The sequence below is a fragment of the Epinephelus moara genome, chromosome 22, assembly GCF_006386435.1.
Source record: "Epinephelus moara isolate mb chromosome 22, YSFRI_EMoa_1.0, whole genome shotgun sequence".
In the NCBI taxonomy this organism is placed as follows: domain Eukaryota; kingdom Metazoa; phylum Chordata; class Actinopteri; order Perciformes; family Serranidae; genus Epinephelus; species Epinephelus moara.
In genome coordinates this window covers 21,562,206-21,580,335 of record NC_065527.1, presented here as the reverse complement: position 1 = coordinate 21,580,335, position 18,130 = coordinate 21,562,206, and the positions used below count along the sequence as shown (strand labels likewise).

The 18,130-nt window shown below is 38.5% G+C and overlaps 1 protein-coding gene across 7 annotated transcripts in view; it reads right to left on the bottom strand.

Annotated features, from left to right (window-relative positions):
- Positions 1-4,440: 4,440 nt before the first annotated feature.
- LOC126383456 (myocyte-specific enhancer factor 2D homolog) overlaps positions 4,441-18,130 on the bottom strand; it is a 36,377-nt gene continuing 22,687 nt past the window's right edge. For 3 of the 7 annotated variants that reach the window (XM_050033954.1, XM_050033956.1, XM_050033955.1), the window contains 5 exons: positions 17,185-17,314; positions 15,217-15,418; positions 12,159-12,227; positions 9,273-9,323; positions 4,441-8,782 (listed from right to left, as the gene is read on the bottom strand). In XM_050033954.1, the coding sequence (XP_049889911.1) occupies positions 8,308-8,782; positions 9,273-9,323; positions 12,159-12,227; positions 15,217-15,418; positions 17,185-17,314 (927 nt within the window). In that variant the 3' untranslated portion in view covers positions 4,441-8,307. The remainder of the gene's footprint in view (positions 8,783-9,272; positions 9,324-12,158; positions 12,228-15,216; positions 15,419-17,184; positions 17,315-18,130) is intronic. The other 4 variants (XM_050033958.1, XM_050033959.1, XM_050033960.1 and 1 more) reach the window with 2 other exon arrangements.

Here is an 18,130-nt window from a genome sequence, read left to right as displayed (position 1 = left end):
CACTGTGCAGCAGCTGATGATTCAGATCCAAATGACACTTCGCTGATGATCTCAGACAGAAACAAAAAACATTATTATATAAAAGTTGCAAATGTTGGTCCGCTCTGATCATGATTCATGAGGCAAGTTTCAACAAGATCATATAGTCTGTGCCCAAATTTAAAACCTCAAAAAATGTGGCCAGTCTTGAACAACAACAAATGAAGGTAAACTGTTGTGAAGAAAAAAAACTGCAATGTCATGGTCAAAGTTCAGATACGGAAAAACAGTCGTGTGAAATCATCTGGAGAGGGATCCCAAGACTGCATTGTAGGTGGGTGATAAGTGGTGTCATAGACCAACGATGGTTGTTCCAGTTTGACGTAGATGGCTTCTTTTACTCCTCTTTCAAACCATCTTTTTTCTTTGGCCAAGATGGGCACATTGCTGTCCTCAAGAGTGTCCCTTCTCCTGTAGATGTAAGTGGACAGCTGAGTCTTGACCTGAGGAGCTGGCTCTCCTGTGTTTTGCCACGTGCCTTTGGAGTGGTTGTTTTGTTTCCCCACTGTATGATTCTGTGCATTCCTGGCTGCACTGAACTGCATACACTACATTACTCTGCTTATATCTGGGTGTTTTGTCCTTGGGGTGGACAGGTTTCTGTCTCAGTGTGTTACTGGGTTTAAAACCTCTAAAAGACCCAGAGCAGACAGAGAGGAAGAGACACAAAAACGAAGCATTGTCATTCCTTGTGTCGCAGGAGAATCTTCAACAAACACCACATCCCTGTGCACTTTAAACCCAGTGGCCTATGACATCACTTATTACCCACCTTCAATGAAGTCTTGGAGATCCCTCCCAAGAGGACTTAAGATCAGAGAGAGAGAGATGAGATCAATGAGATTTTATAAACATTTTTATGTGATACTGTACTATGACAATTTTTTATGACATACTTTACTATGACATTTTCTACATTTTTTATGACGTTATACCAGAGGCTCTGGAGCCATATGCGACTCTTTAACCCCTCTCCTGTGGGTCTCTGTGGCTTTGGAAAAATAAAATCACATTCAAATGAATAAGTTATTAATTTATATTTATAAATTTTTGAAGGCCTCAAAGAATTCTTACTCTCCAGTTGTAAAAATGTGTATCCTATGCATTAATTAAAAAAGTTTTAACATTTCATCAGCTAAAATGAGCGTCATCTGTCTGCGGCCAGGCACCTTTTCCTCTAAATTGTGCCAAACCTCAGCAGCAGTGGGGAGTCTTGAGTGTCCCCTAGCTAGACTAGGAATGGATTCTGAATCCACAGAAGTAAAAGACTCGGAGGAAAATCAAGAATTTATTAGCGGGTGGACAGATTTGTTTGCAGAGTTAAAATACCAAATAATCATAATTAGCCCACTACAAAGGAGCCATCTTGTGGTAAAACATATTTTTGAATGCTCATTTAGAACTACTTTTAATGTCGATAGGCTGATTTAGACTCACTATACTGTGATATTTTTATTACATTTTTTATGACATACTATGATTCTTTTTTCTTTTTTTTACATTTTTTACATGCTACACTTTGATTTTTTTAACATATTTTGTGACATACTATACTGACTTTTTTTTTTACATGTTATAACATGCTATACTATGACTTTTAAAAAAACAAACATTCTTTACTATACCATGACCTTTTTTGTCATACATTTTTTATGACATGCTATACTATGACTTTAAAATATTTTTTATTGTATCATGACTTTTGTGACATGCCATACTTTGACTTTTTTTCTACGTTATGACATGCTACACTTTGACTTTTTTAAATATTTATTTTATCATGACTTTTTTTTTTTTTTACATTTTTATGACATACTATACTTAGATTTTTTTTATTTACATTTTTATGAGATAGTATGACTTTTTTATTTTAACATTTCCATGAGATACTATACTACGACACTTTTTTGCATAGTTAACTATTACTTCATTACATTTTTACGAAAAACCATACTCTGACGTTTTTGTAACACTTTTTAAGTTAAATTTTAAATATACTATGCCATCACTTATGACGTTTTCATAACTTATAACACTGACATTTTTTAAATGAAATTTTTAATGACACACTAAATCAGGAAATCATTATTGCATAGTAAACTAAGACTTTTTATATGATATTTTTAATGTCATACTAAAGACTAAATCTTCCTAAGCTTGAAAAGTTTTTGTCACATACAGCAAACATCTCCACACGATCTGCTAGCTACAATGTCCTCTGAATATGCTGTGAAAAAGTCCAGTCTCTGTAGGCAGCCCAGGCTCCGCAAATGGCAACAAAAACATTTCACTTCTGTTTACGTTCAACAATGTTATCAAACAGAGAGCTAGCTCGCCTTTTAGCTTCATTGTAGCCTGTAGCTCTAACTGCCTCTCTGGGCACCGCATTCATGTGTGTATGCTTGCTTTCACTGGTCTCGTGCTGGCTGGTTGGTGCAGCCTGGACCAAAATGTTTTTGTTGCCATTGCGGAGCCTGGGCTGCCTACAGAGACCGGATTTGTTCACAGCATATTCAGAGGACATGTAGCTAGCGGATCGTGAGGAGATGTTTGCTCTATGTGACAAAAACTTTTCAAGCTTAGGAAGACTTAGAGAGCCTTTAAGTTGAAGTACCTGAACAAATGTACTTTGTTACAGTCCACCACTGGAAAGTGATACAAATACAGCTGCAATGTCAAACCTCTTGTTCTTCTCTTTATCGTACAAACAACATTCCTACAGCAGATAAAAGTATAATTCTGAGCACAGTGTGAAATAAATAGAAACATTTTATTTTATTGGAGGATTGAAAGCAGGTCCAATGAAAACACCAGAAAAGTGACCCTGAAAATGAACTCTCACACATATTGGCTGTCACTTTTAATCACGAAAAAAAATCTTAAGTTTGACTATTTTTAATGGTTATAAGGCTGAGGACGATAACCAAAACTACACATGTATCACTTTATAATGTTTATCAACTATCAGTAGTGGAATCTAACTGAGTACACCTTTTAATGTATTGTACTTAGGTAGTTACATTTTATGTTTCTTTTACAAGTAAATGTGATACTTTTTTCCCCATTTTCTAATAAATATATATTTTAGATTAAGATTTAGATAGGAAACCTGTAATCATCTTACAAATATGTATTGCTATTACTTAAGGTACCCAAAATTACATAAAGTACTTTACTGGAACCAACAACAGTAAAAAGTTACTTGCACAGTCATACATTTGTAGTAATAATTAAATAATGTCTTAACTAACATTTTCTTTATTGATTAGTCTGTCTTACTTTGAGTGATAACTTGGTCAATAAAATGTCCATCACAATATCCCAGAGCTTAAGGTGATAACTTCAAATGTCTTGTTTTATCCAACATCTGAAGATATCTAGTTGAGTATTACAGAACACTAAGAAAACTAGAAAATTGTTACTTTTAAGAAGCTAAAACCAAAGAATTTCTGGCATTTTAAATGATTAATTGATTATCAAAGCAGTAATAATATGATGCTCTCAGGGGTCAGTTTTCTTTTGCTATTAATACATTATCTGGTAATCTATTTTTTTATTGTAGTATTGTTGCTTTTACTTATGCAGATTTTATTGACAGCTTAAAAAGCACAACATCAGACAAAGAAATAGTAATATTAAAGTTGGGTAAACGATCACATGACAGAAGTTTGTTATTGCTCTTGGGTTAAATTATTGTTCAGTCACGGGAGGTCATGAGAGATCAGCTAAATATAGCCGTGTAGTTATCACTGAATGTGTGAAATGAAGCATCATCACACGTGTTTGTAACTGTGACAATGAGCTGAGAATGAGGGAAAAAAGATAAAATAATAGAGGACAAACACTTTCTGCACTTCTGAAAATGGGTTGAGTTACATTTCTGGTCAATTTATAAAAATTTCTAGATTTTACTCAAACCAAAAGTTTCTGATTTAGTCTTTATGATCTATGTCAGAGGCACTTTTGCTTTGTAACACAGTAAATATAAAAATAAAACCACAAACTCAAATTAATTTCACTCAGTTTGTCTATTTAATATATAAAATACGGTAAAACATACGCAAAAAGGGTAAGGTTTCAAGGGACTTGGATACTTTGGTACAACAAACACTTTTTTTGTAAAAGCGGTATAGAATTTCAATAACATATCAGTGCATACTTTGTATATGAAAATATACACAAATTGTATATCATTCTCAAAAAAAAACAACAAAAAGAAATATTTTCTTTACAACAAAAACCCAAAGCAGACTAGCTCAACACAATATATTAGCTATAAATTTCATCTTTAGTATTTCATATGCTACATTATTCTGAGTTGTTTTCAAACTCATTTGTGATGCATGTCCTTTATCATTACTGTACGTAACATAAGTTTTGTTGTTACCTGTATCCCATGCATTTACTTTTTTTTTTTTCAAATTTCATGAATTACTAATTTCAGTTGTTTCCCATTTTTATAAATATATTCTATATCTTAATTAAAATTGCAGCATTTAACTGGTATTTCCTTCATTGCATTTGCTAATACCACAATAACTGATCGTGCAATTTTCAGCAAGTTGTTTTAAAAAAAGGAAACCAGTACTATATGTTTATGATAAGGAAGATAAAATAAGAGAAAATAAAAACTATCCTACACAAAAATAGCAATAAAATAAAAGCTCCATAATAATATCATCATAATAATAGACAATGGAACTGTCACCAGCACAAATTAATCCAAAAATAGTGAGATTCTAAAAAACATTGTACACAACAAGTAACAGGGGTGCAGGTTTTCATTTCTCATATAGATTGTCTTGTGACTACACTGCTAGATTGGACAGAGAACCTTTTTGTACATGAACAAACCTGCACGAGGCAGGAAGCCAATCGGTGTGGTGTCACATTTCAGTCAACCATCAGCGCCCACAAACACAAAGAGTTTCCACGGAAATTAGTTTTTGCAAAAATGGACATGACTCATCAGCTCTGCCATGAGGGCCGGTGCCGCTCATCAGCTGGACTTAGTGAGGAAAAGTTCAACATTTTGGGAAATGTGCTTATCCGCTTTCCTGCAGAGTTAGAGAAGTTAGATACATAAAGGTTCACCATGATGGATTTATTGCTAATTTGCATAATGTTAAAAACAGTATTATGAATAGACCTTTTTGTTGATCAACACCAAATTTGGTTTATGACCTTGTGGGACAGAAATGCACATTTCTATTATAAATGTGCAAGATCAGCCGCCATAAATGGAAAAAAAAAAAAATCCCCAAGGACGGGGCTAAGCAGGAAATTGGCTTTCACTCGGCCTGCGCTAGGTCCTGAACGTACACACCGAGTTTTGTTCACATCCGATAAGGGGGAAGCAAATAGGTGAGACTTTGAGTGTGTGATTGGTTTCACTCCTTCAGACAGAATTTAACAAGCTGAAGTGACTTTGCTCAGCTTTGTGAAGCCTGAAACCTGGTTCTGTTGCATGCACCTTTTATTTTGGCAGTTGCGCTGCTTCGTTCTGTTGCCCGAGAAAGGGCTTGAAAAAGGATTGCAGCCTGCTGCTATATTTCACTTTTTCTTTTGCAGAATTTGTGAAAAAAACATGTTAAATTTTTGCTAAATTTGCATGCAAATTATTCGATCGTTATAACAGTCAAAAGGACATCAGCTGAATGCAGCATTAGACATGAGCTTCAGAGGTGCTGGACGGTGAGTTTTGTTAGCTTTGCACAGAGCCAGACTAGCCGTTTGCCCGTTTCCTGCTAAAATAACGAGCTGCACAAACATGAGTATCGATCTTCTTATCCAACTCTCAGTAAGAGTGCAACTAGAGCGAGTTTCCTAAAATGCAGAACTCTTCCTTTTACAATTTAAAAAGGCAAATTTCCTCAAACATGACTTCATTAAGTGTTGGATGTTAAACTGATGACTGAAAGATGAATACAGTACTAACCTGAAATTATCAGAGTGAAAATCTACCCACCACACTGCTGAATGAGGGACGGAAAAAAATGACCTGATCTTGGAAAACATCACCAACACTGGTGTGAAAATGTCACACAGCACAATGACGTTTTTTTCCGGACACTCACCACAAACCCACAGTCTTTGTGACAGACAATGGTTTCACTCTCTGCAGTGGGCTGCGACTAATCGCACCAAACGGCATCAGTTCATAAAAGCAACCACGTCCACTTCGCCTACACTGACTTTAAGTGTAGATTTGTTTAAGTAGATAATAAACAGTCAACAAACAGCAGCTGGCACGCCAGTCTGCACTTTGAGCATCATCTCAAGGAAAAAGAGGTCAAGCAATCAGGAGAAACTTTCTATTTGTGGGCTATAAACAACCTGTGTACACACACTCATACACGCAAACTTGAAATGGTTCAGACTAAACAAATTTTTACTAGAAAACATACAATTAAACAACAAACACAGCACTTGGTAGCCAAATTCTTGACTTAAAGTGAAAAAAGGCTTAATCTGTGTCTGCTTAACGTGGAAAATATTCTGTCGATCAAAATATGTGTGAAGAAGTGCGATTTAAGTCTTTACTACATTATAAGTGAATGGCAGTGTCCTAATCGTTTCATGTTCAGGTGGTTACGGACAATTTGACTCGTTTGATCGTGGGTTTTTTAAAAATGTGTGTGGTAGGAGAATATGATGACACCACAACCAAGCAGGCCTCTGTGAGTGAGACAGAAAGTGCACACACCATCAACACTAGCATAAAATAGGTTTACTGAAACAAGTCCGATCCACCAGCACTACCTAGTGTGGCGTAACCCCTGCACCGTAGCTCGAAACATATCAAATTCACACTCATATATGCAAACAGATCCACTGAGAATCAACACATTGCTTGTTTTTAGGGATACCTAGCAAAGTCTATGCAAATATAGTCATATGTACATACACGTCGTTGAAGCTGAAAAGCTATTTTACTTTGTCGCCAACTGAAGCGGTAGAAATATAGAAAATGTCTTTTTCCTTTCACTTTTTGAAACACGGCAAGGAGCTAAGGAGAGCTAGAGAGAGCTAAGGAGGACATCAAAGCTTTTGTATAAGGAGTGATTTTTATACAAAGTCAGAATTCCTACTTCTGGACAACTAACGGACCTTCAAAACAGATTTTCTTTTTTAAATACCAACAGATAAAGAACACTTGGACTGAAAGAACCAAATACTTTCCCTATCCAAAAAAGCCACCAGCGAGGCTCATAAAACTCATACTGTGCATTTTAACTGGATGGCATCTACTCCTGGTAATAAGCTGAGTGGCTGGCTGGATTTCTGGTGCAACAATTTCCATCCAGAGGAGATGAGGTGAGAGGACGGGAGGAGCGCCCCATCTGAGGAGAGAGTGACGGCGAATTCAAAGCCTGAAAAGCATCAACAGTTTTCTAGTTCTCGTTTCCGTGACAGTGCGAGTGATAATTCGTCAGTGTCCCTGCACCGTGTGCGAGAGGCATTTGGCATTTTTTTGTCGTCGTCGTTGTTGTTGTTGTAGAGAGGTTGATATTGGCACTCTGGCAAGGTGCTCAGCTCCACCTGAGGGGCCTGCCTGGGTGTACAAGGTTGGGAAATGTGGCAGCAGAAGGAACCATTCACGCTGAGGTGTCTTTACCTAGAAGACCCTGTTTGAGTCTGTTTGCTCAGTGCCAGATTGATGCTCAGTCCTCAAACACGTCCAGATTAAGTTCTATCCAAAAGTGCAGTTTGGAAGTGACTTATGGAAGAATGGACAGCACACGATCCGAGCGACGCTGGATTTCAAAGAGCAGGAAGTGGTGAGTCATACAAGTCCCATGATGATGACAAGCCACCAATCACATCGTGAACAATGTAGCAGAGCTCGATGTAAATACATGACGGTGAAACCATCTAAATGTTTTTATGGTTTTGTCAGATTGCGAAAAGGTTCAACACCTCATTTCTACCAAAAGAAATTACTATATGGGAGTCCATTCAAGCAAGAAGGCTTTAAAAATCTACTGTCCCTCTATTTATCGGACAAAATATCCAGCTGAGTCATCCTCTCCTCACTCAGAGTGTGATCCCCAAAGGATTTTTATTTCGATTTTTTTTTTTTTTGGCAAAGCCTCATAAGTCTGGGTGACGCAGCTGAGTTGTATAATTTTGGACAGAGGCAGATGTGTGATGATAGTGTCACATGGCAGTGGGGTCAGGGCAGTGGGGGGTTTAAGAATGAGTGTGGGTGTATGTTGTGGGTCACCAAAACTTCACTGTGGGTGCAGAGAGGTGTGGCAGATGACTCTATGTGACCCAGGTGTCCAATCTCATGCGCTTGATGTTTCCTCCCTCCTGCTCTGGTTCGTTCGACGCCCTGAGGAGCTCAGCCGAGGGACTGAAGTCAGGGCGGCTGCCGGTGCCGACGCTTCCCGTAGCACCAGCTGCATTGCCCCCACCACCGCCACCACCTCCACTTGTGCCTCCGCCACCAGCTGCAGCGGCATCATCGCGATCACTGCCTTCAAAGGAGCTGGCGTTGCTGCTGACGCTGTCTGCGGGCGAGCGGCCGGTCGGGGGCTCTAGGCACAGCAGGGAGCCGGGGTACTGTGGCGGTGCAGTCAGGATGGCTCCCCCTGAGGTTGAGGACGGCGTGGTGGAAGATGGAGGAGGGCATGGGGTGCTGCGATCCCGGCCTGGCGAGACGGGCTCTGACTTGATGCTCACACTGGAGTTTGTGTTGACAGTCAGCATGGCGCCTTGAGGTATATGAGTCACAGGCCTGAGAACAGGGTCAGAGAGGACAGAGAGAGGAAGACAATGGAAGATAAGGGACAGAACAAAGAGGAAAGGCGAGAAAACAGAACATTCAATGATTAGCGACTTGACAAACGGCATATGAGAAACTGGAAGGTCACTCGCATCAAGACAAAAACCAACATTACAAGGCACAGCACCAACAGGGAAAAGCCACATTCGATTATTCAATAACCAATTCTGAGGCTTCAAAGCAGAAGTAACCCCTCCACTGCTCCCAAAAAGATCAACACAACAGCCCAGGAAGCATGAAATGATTTGTGTGACAGGGTGGTTCGCAGTGAGACAGCTATGATGTGGAGAAACTACAGATGACAAATCTCGGGTTAGAGAACATGGTGGAAACCGGAACTACGTCTCTTTCCTGTTTGACTGCAGACAGCACCAGGCATGCTTAGGGGGGAGCCAGCCAAAAGCGCACAGACACACAGGAAAAAGGAAGTGTGATACAGTACCGGCCCAACCACTCATCTCTACCCAAGAGCAGGTTGGACGGAGAGCCAACACTGTAGGGAGAAAACAAAATGTTGGAGCCCAAACCAAGGGGAAGAGGTGGGTTAGAAGGCATGTGTGGAGAAAAGTGTGAAACATTATTGCGAGCAAAGTTTCTTCAACAACAGCAATAATGTCAATAATGTCTTAGCATCAGAAACACAATAGACCCTAATCTGCAGAATTTTTGTTCTAGCACCCAAAAATCCAGACATAAAAATCTGTACCTACAAACACAAGAATAAATGTGTTTATCAGGACAGTGATGCTTTTTGAAACTTTGCCTTTCTACAGGGTGCGCACTGTGGCCCTTAAGGACAAAATTGTATACAAGAGTAAATGCAAAAACATTAAATCTTGTCCAGTTATGTATCCCAAAGGTTGCAAATGCTAAAAAAGACAAAACATTAATGTGTACGAGAGGGAGCACAATTAATTTTTTGCCTTTTGTGTGCATTTGGCATTTGCAGCAATTCATGATACGGAGTGCCGGGCTTTTACTCTCGCACAGGCCTGTCATGATATCTACTTGTGTTGGCTGATATTTTGTTGCAGAAATAATTTTGATAAAAGATATTAATGCCATATTGAGACCATTTTATGCAACTGATATAATGCTAATAGCATAACAATGCAAGTACACCTATTCAGACTTTGGAACTAAAATATGAAAAAATATCTAACATTTAAAAAGTTGATTTACACCTGTTAATATACACAAAGTTTATATTAAAATATTTAAATCCATGTCTGTCCAGACAATGAATTTGAATAAAACGTAGTCATAATTAGCAGATCAATTACTGAGTTGTGGCCAAAAACATGTTTTGTGAGGTCACAGTGACCTTGACCTTTGACCACCAAATTCTTATCAGTTCATATTTGTGTTGAAGTGGATGTTTGTGCCAAATTTAAAGATATTTCCTCAAAATATTTTCGAGATATCACGTTCACTAGAATGAGATGGACCAGGTCACAGTGACCTTGACCTGTAAATCTCTGGCCACCAAAATCTAAGCAGTTTACCCTTGAGTCCAAGTGGACATTTGTGCCAAATTTGAAGAAAATCCCTCAAGGTGTTCTTGAGATATCGCGTTCACGAGAAGGAGATGGACAAAAAATAATCCCTCTGGCCGTGGCCATTACTGACAAGGATGTGTAATAATTAAATTACCTTTATCAGAGCAGCCCAAAATTACTCAGTTTGAGACTTGATACAAAATTTAGCCAACAAAAACAAAACTAAGTGATGCCACTTGCGGCTATAGACAAGCCAAGCGAAGCTCCGGGAACATCTAAGTTACCTCCATAATTTGGCCTGTGTGCTCGCAGGGATGGACGACCTGAGAGCCGGGCAGTTTGCTGATGCATTTACATAGTGGGGGATGAGGTGGTTGAAGGGTAAAACTACAAACGACAAACTTTTTATGGCTCGTTGCCAGCGGTTGGCAAGCTCACCAATATCAGGACTGTGTATCTTCCACTCCAAAAGTGAAGCCGGTAAGTTATGCTGCGTATTTTTCTTGGAATTGGGTAAGTAGGAGAGGGGCTCCACCCAAGTCTTATAACTGTTGGGAAACCCCTGCTGTTTATTCTGGCATCATGTTGGCTATAATGTTGGTGACATTCTTATGTAAACACGACAGGAAGTATCCAGGTCAGCAAAGTAATCAAGGTCATGTCCATATATCCTATAATAAGACAATAACATAATTATCATGACAGGCCTACTCTTGCATGTGTTTGGTCCTTAGAGGCCACTGTATCTGTTGGTGTTCCAGGGCTGAAGCAGAAGGGAAAGTGCAGAAATTAAGGAAATTATCCAGATGATTTCTCAAAGCTAAGGCTTGCAATTATTTGTCGGTTGCACCCACATGGGGGAAAAAAACCAAAAAGAAAACGAGAAAACGAAGAATTTTACTTTGTGCTTTTTGTTATTTGTGATAAATAAAAGTAACTATAATTATTATATACAGTAATTGGTGGTTCATCCATCACAGAAACTCAGCTAACAGCATGCACACTTTGGATCTTATATTTTAAAGTTTCTCTGAATCATTAATTATTAGCACAAGTATTAAAAACGACATAAGTTCTTGGATTACTTGCACCAAAAGCTGTATTACAGTTTAAATCTAATAATGCTAAATAGAATTTTAAAAAGCAACAAAGTGCTTATTTGTAAGAAGTAATTCATTTAAACACAGGAGCTACATTTTCAAGACACAGAGCTGCACTTTAAGGCTGCGTACTCAGGGTTATGAGTTCAACATCATAACTCAGCATACGCCTCTTTACTGTTTTGTATCAATACCACGGATTCATCTTTACATCTAGTTTTTATTCAGCTTAACAGGAACTTTTTTAGTCAGCCTTGATTATTGGGTCACTCGCCTCGCCCATGGAGTTAGACAACATTTTTGTTTTAAATCAAAGGGGGAAATGAAAACCTTACATAGCTGGTAGCCTAGTTACTCCAGATATATGTATGTAAATGTAGACTTAAAGCAAATACACATGCAGTGGACTTTAATATGCAAAGTCAATGTCCATTGTCTATCACCTTTTATTAAATCCAAATATTTTTGTTTAATATAGTCTGAGCGCTCTGCTATCTTAAAAAATCGGAATATTTCCTAATAGTCAGAGAAATTAACAACGACCATCATATTTTTAAAGTTTAGACAATTTAAGTTTAAGGCCAGTTGTAAGGCTGCCCTTAAGGCAACATTTACTGCATGTAGTTTCGTTTTAGACAAAAACCCTTCAAATGCAAAATGGACTACAGACCCCCCCACAGACAAGGTCATGACACTTCACACACGCACACACTAGTAGTGGCTGTTCACCTCAGATTGGCAGCCAGACTGGACACCTGGCTAGACAGCTCGCTGCTCTGTTTGTCCACGCCCCACATGCTGTGGACAAGAGGAGAGAATACACTTCAAGGATCTGGTGTTCATGCTACCAAAGACACAACTGGAGACCCTGCAGCTCTCGTCACACAGCTGCACTCAACAAGTCCTTTAATCTGATTAAGAGGCTTCTCAGTCGTCTTCTTTATTAACTCGTGATATAAAATCTTATGTAAAAGGAGAAAAAGGGAAAAATATCTGCCAAGGATGTTCTAAAAAAACTCTGCTTCATTAAGAATTTCCTCAAATCACGCTCCCTTTACTTGATTCTTGTGATTTGTCTTTGCGCCTCATTTCTAGGAAATCCCTGCATACCGCATCTACACAGTAAATTACATTTAAGTCATGAGAAATTATTTTTACACCACTGGCAGAATCTTTCACCTCTTAAAATTACAGTTAATTTTTAAGTTATGAATATCACCATTAATGTCTTGGAACAAAGTTGTGTTAACAGTACTGGGACAGCAACACGACACACAAGTGTGCAAGTCTTTCTCCTGATTATGAAGATCCATATGAATCAGGATACTGAAACTATGTTTAATGTTAAGAGTTAACAAAGTTGTTTGTTCAATCACCTGGCAAAACTTTGCCAGCAAGTCCTCCATTTATAACTGGGACCTTTTATTACCTAAAATTATTGAGTATGTATTTTATAATGCTGCCTGAGAGGAATAGGACAGCAGGGTCATACACTTAACTTTTACAGAAAATCCAGTCGCTCGCAAAGTAACAGCACATGTATTCATCCCTTAAGTGCAGTATGTTAGGTTTGGTATGCAACACACGTTCAGTATGCCCTGTGACCTAAACAGTCAAAATAGTGGTATATCTAGTAGTCGCACACATGTCACAGAAACTGGAACCCAAGTTTTCCCAGGAAAGTTGGGCAGTGCACTAGTTCCTATCGATCATCTGTACCATGCTAGTCAGCTTTGCCCTGATAGCCGGGCTAGTCAAGCTAAATGGACGATTTGTGTCAAGCAGTACCCAGACATTGTTAAGCTGAAGTCGCTTTATCTGTGGAAATGCTTCAAACATTTCAGCATCACCCAAATATGTGAATGGGAGGTGAGTCCTTCCCCTCACAGCGTTAGGGCAGCTTCCCACTGCAGATCTGGACTGTTCCAAGTAATAACTGATGCTTTAGAGTGTTTATCACTGCGGATATTCGACCAAACTCACATATAACATAACTTACGTCATAGAGAAGACATATTTAAAGCATATGTTTTAAGTGCTTGGGCTACAGTTCAGAAATTACCAACAGGTCACAGTCTTATGATGGAGCATTACATTTACATTACATTTGTGTTATTTATTTATATTTTTTCTAAAAAATATACCAGTATCTGAGTGTCTAACCTGTTACATAAAGAATTATGGCCACAGAGCCACTATTAAATGTTTCAAAATGAATTAAAATAAAAATATTTTTTCTATATTTTTTTGTATTGTCTGCTGTACCAAAAACATAGCGAATTGTGGAGTTTTGTTGGCTGTTACACTCTTATTAAAATACCTTTAATTTAAGCCTGATATTAATTTTACATCTAAAGGAGAATGAGGAGATAACATTAACTGCCTTAATCCTGATAAAGTTCATTGTGTACACTGAATAATGTCTGTATACCAGTTGTGTAAAACGTGTATATATTACTTGGATATTATTAAGAATATTCTGACATTATGTTTTCCTTGCTGTGTGTGTTTGTGAGCTGTTCTATAAATCAGGTTTTAGCCACTGAAGAGCGCATGATGGCCAGAACTGGGGCCATTACTCATGCCATAACATAACACATTAACCTAAACCAGTAATAAACCAGCAACCTGATGCATCAGTGCAGAGGTTCAGTGGAAGCGTGTTAACATAAATTATACTGAGGTACTGAGATAAACTGAGGTTTATGCTGCTGTTCTTACTTCAATATATCTCTTTTAAATGTTTAGTGCATGTAAATAATTCAGCAGGAAAATCAGGAAGAATAAATTGCTAAAGTTAAAATGTGCTAATTTGTTAGTTGTTAGGATACATGTGTGCATTTAAATATTGATTAAAATTATATCAACTAGCTTCAGTTTATATGTAAATAAAGAAAATAATGGCTTAATTAATGATACTAATGTTTCATAGGTCAGATAAAAGCCATTTATAAGTACCACTTCTGGTTTACCAGTAGGGCTGCACAATTCATTGTTTTTTAAAATTGTTTTAATCTTAATCGTGATGTCAACTTTCGAGATAAACATCATGGAAAACTGCATAATTGCATTTAGGGTTTTTTTTTGCGTTAGTTGAAAATTGCACTTTAAATTGTAATCATAATTATTTTTTCACTCTGTTCAGTGTTCAGCTTGTTCATAAAAGAATGTTGAAACAGCTTCCTTTCATTTTTTTAATTAAACAAGCTATTTCTCGTATTTTAACGGTACAAAATGGTAATTATCGCAATATTTAACCATGTTATAGCATATTTTCCTGGTATCATGCAGCCCTAGTTGCCAGGGTGAAAAACACGTCGTAATGGAGAATCACTGAGGGGAACTCATTGATAAAAGATGCCAAGTTTCTAAAAATTAGTTCTGCAGTTACAGATGTTACTCATGTTTCTATTTAAGGATCTTTGAGGCGGTGAACAAGATATTCAGATAGATGTTATGAGGAGGCTGAGATGGTGAGATGCTGGTGAGACACCAATTCACTAAGAGGAATGTGAATTGCTTGCATATAAAGGTCATGGTATGGATATCATGCAAGCTGACTGGAAAGGTCAGTAGTAAAGTATTTCAGTGTTAGGAGGGTTATCAGTAAACTGAGAGCTTGTACACCACAAATATGTCACCTGCTGTCTTTAACATCATCATCATCATCATCATCATCAACATATTCATCATCCCTGACACTAGATGTGAGTGATGGAGGAGCTTTTAGGAAACCAGATTTAAAACAAAGACGCAGCGCTGATGAGAAACTGAAGAGGAGACTTACACCAAGTTGCTGAGTGATGCGAGATTAAGTTGTTGCTGCTGTTGTTGTTGTTGTTGCTGTGCTTGCTGTTGTTGCTGTTGCTGCTGCTGCTGCTGGGAAACAGCCTGCTGCTGTTGCCATGTGGACACACTCGTTGGCAACAAGCCGCCAGGTGAAGCCAGAGCGTGTAAAGCAGTGATGTCTGCACTGGTCAGCTGGTACTCTGAGAGAGTGAAGGACAAAACAGTCACATAATAAGGCTCACATTTTCAAAATTTTGGATACAGTTGCTGCATTAAAGGTTTTTTGGGGGGGCTTTTTCCTTATCTGCTGTGAGGGTCCAAGGACAGATGTCGTATGCTGTAAAGCCCTCCAATGCACATTGTGATTTGTGATACTGGGCTTTATAAATAAAATGCAGTTGAATTGAATATTTTATCTTTACCAAACCATGGAGGTAAAACTAAGAATGATATTTTCAACAGACTGGACTAAAGAAGTGGATGTAGCCACTGTGATGTCATCCATTGGTTTGTGGAGTACCGTTTTAACGCCTCAACTTTGGTTTTTTGGCCATCGCTATCTTGGTTTTTTTTGGAGCCAGAAGCGACCATATTTGGATGAGAGGGGTGGTGCTGTGGGGGAGCATGGGCTGGATCTGGCCTAGAACCCACTGACACTACTGACAAGTCACCATGTCAGCAACTTGTCAATCACAAGGTAGCCATGCCCTAAAGTAGCGTTGAAGTGAAGACCATCTAAACCAAGAACAAGACATGACCAAGAAAGAGTGTATCAAGACCAAGATGAGACCAAGACTCTGAGGGGTTGAGACTGAGTCAAGAGTAAGACCAAGGGAGAGCGAGACCGAATCAAAACCAAGAATTTGAAGAGTTGAGACCAAGTCATGACCAAGACCAGACCAGTGCGGTTCCTACATTGCATGACAAACTATGATAAAATTTGGAACATACACACTCCTCAAATTGATCAGAAAGATCCACATTCCCATAAAATCACCCACAGAAAACAAAGGAAGATTCCTTTTATTGCCATACTCTCAATTAATTTCTGTGTTGGAGGCCTTGTTCAGACTGCTAGCCAAATTCAGTTTTTTTTTTGGCATATCCAGATTCTTTCTATATTGATTTTAGAAAGTTTGGACAGCAAAAAGGACATTTTGGCAAATCTGATCCAAACCATATTTGAAGGTGACTTGAAATGTGATTCCAGTAAGATTTCTACGGATTCAAAGTGTGTTTGAACACAACACACAATGACAATGTCAAATCCAGAGTGACAGAACAGCTGAGTAGATCCATGCTGCTATTAGCACAGCGCTAAAGAGGACAACATGAGGGAAAACAGTTCATGGAAAGACAAAAATTAATTGTTTGGAGGGCGAAATGATGGACCCCTTTTGACTGATGCTTCCACATTGGAAAACTGCATCACCAGCGTTGCTACGTAGTTACTGACGCCTACGTCGTTACAACAGCAAGGTTGGTGATGTCTGGTAACAAATTTGATCTCATGTCTTTCAAATAACAGTGTGGACAGTCTGTCTTAAAGATCTGACTTGAGAAAAACAACTGAATTGCCTGCTGTGTTAACCATTAGAAATGTCTTGTTTACTATGAGCAAACAGAGCTAAAATTAACTTAACCATCTTTATTTGACACACAGGCAATTAAGTGATATCCCTGCAGTTGTGGTCTTGACCGGTTTTGTTTATTTTACTCAAAATGGGACTGTGAATTACAAATCAACATCAGGGTCTACTGAAGAAGACTTGAAACTAGCAATTGAGACTATAAACTCATTCTTCTTGTAATCAGATTTATTTTTTGCAACCAGTGGACTGACCCCTGCTGACCATTAGAAAGAATGCAGGTTGAAGGCACTTCGACTTTGGCTTTACCTTTCAGACCCGGAGGTCCACTTCTTTGATTCAGTGTTTATATTTTCACTGCTGTGTGTTCAGTTCACCTGTGTTGTATGCTGTTGGCATGGCGGAGAAGGGCAGCCCCTGTGCCAGGAGGCTCGGTGTGGCCACAGAGACCACCGGTGTGGTGAGGGTTTGTGCCACCTGGGCTCCTGCTGCCAGCCGCTGAGCATTCTGCCAGAAGAAGACACCAACATGTTAGTCACAGCAGAAACAACTTTTTCTCACGTGGCCTCAAGCTGAAAGACTTATCTCGATGTTGTAGATTCTGACATGCTGGGAATGACGATGTGCATATGGCTGGATTCATAATGATGTAAACTGAGTAAATCTCAAAGTAAAGTGGATTTACTATCAGGAGGTTCTTGATGTCATGCATCAAAAACAGTTTCCTTATTTTGAGTGTATTACATTAAAGGCAATTTATTCAACCATCAGATATAATTATGTACCAGGGTGTTTTTTAAGGATTTGTTTTTAAACAGTGACAGATGACAGGAAATTAGGGGACAGAGAGACAGACACTAACCAGAGATACTGCAGTTCATAATCAACTAAATGACTAAATTGTGTCATTTACATTAACAAAAAAAGGATGCTGACAACAAAAACTAGGGCAAAAGTTCTTTATTCTTTAAGACAAGAAAAAATAGTTGGCTCTGTTCTGTCAGACAGCCTGAGTTAGTTCACAATAGTCATCTCATAGCATTAGCTGTTTAACTTTTTAACCAGCTGTGTTAGTGATTAGCTTGCCATGCTCTTTCAACATATTGTCAAATTTAACAGAGCTGAACCAGCTTGCGGTAAACATCTACTCTTTCTAAAATGATTTATGATTTCTTAAGACTCATAAACCGACACCACCGCATTTAAGCCATTATTTTTGTGATTAATCAAGTAATCGCTTGATCTATAACATGTAAGAAAATGGTAGAAAGCCTGTTACAAGGTCCCAAAACCTAATTTGACGTTTTCAAATTCCTCTTTTTC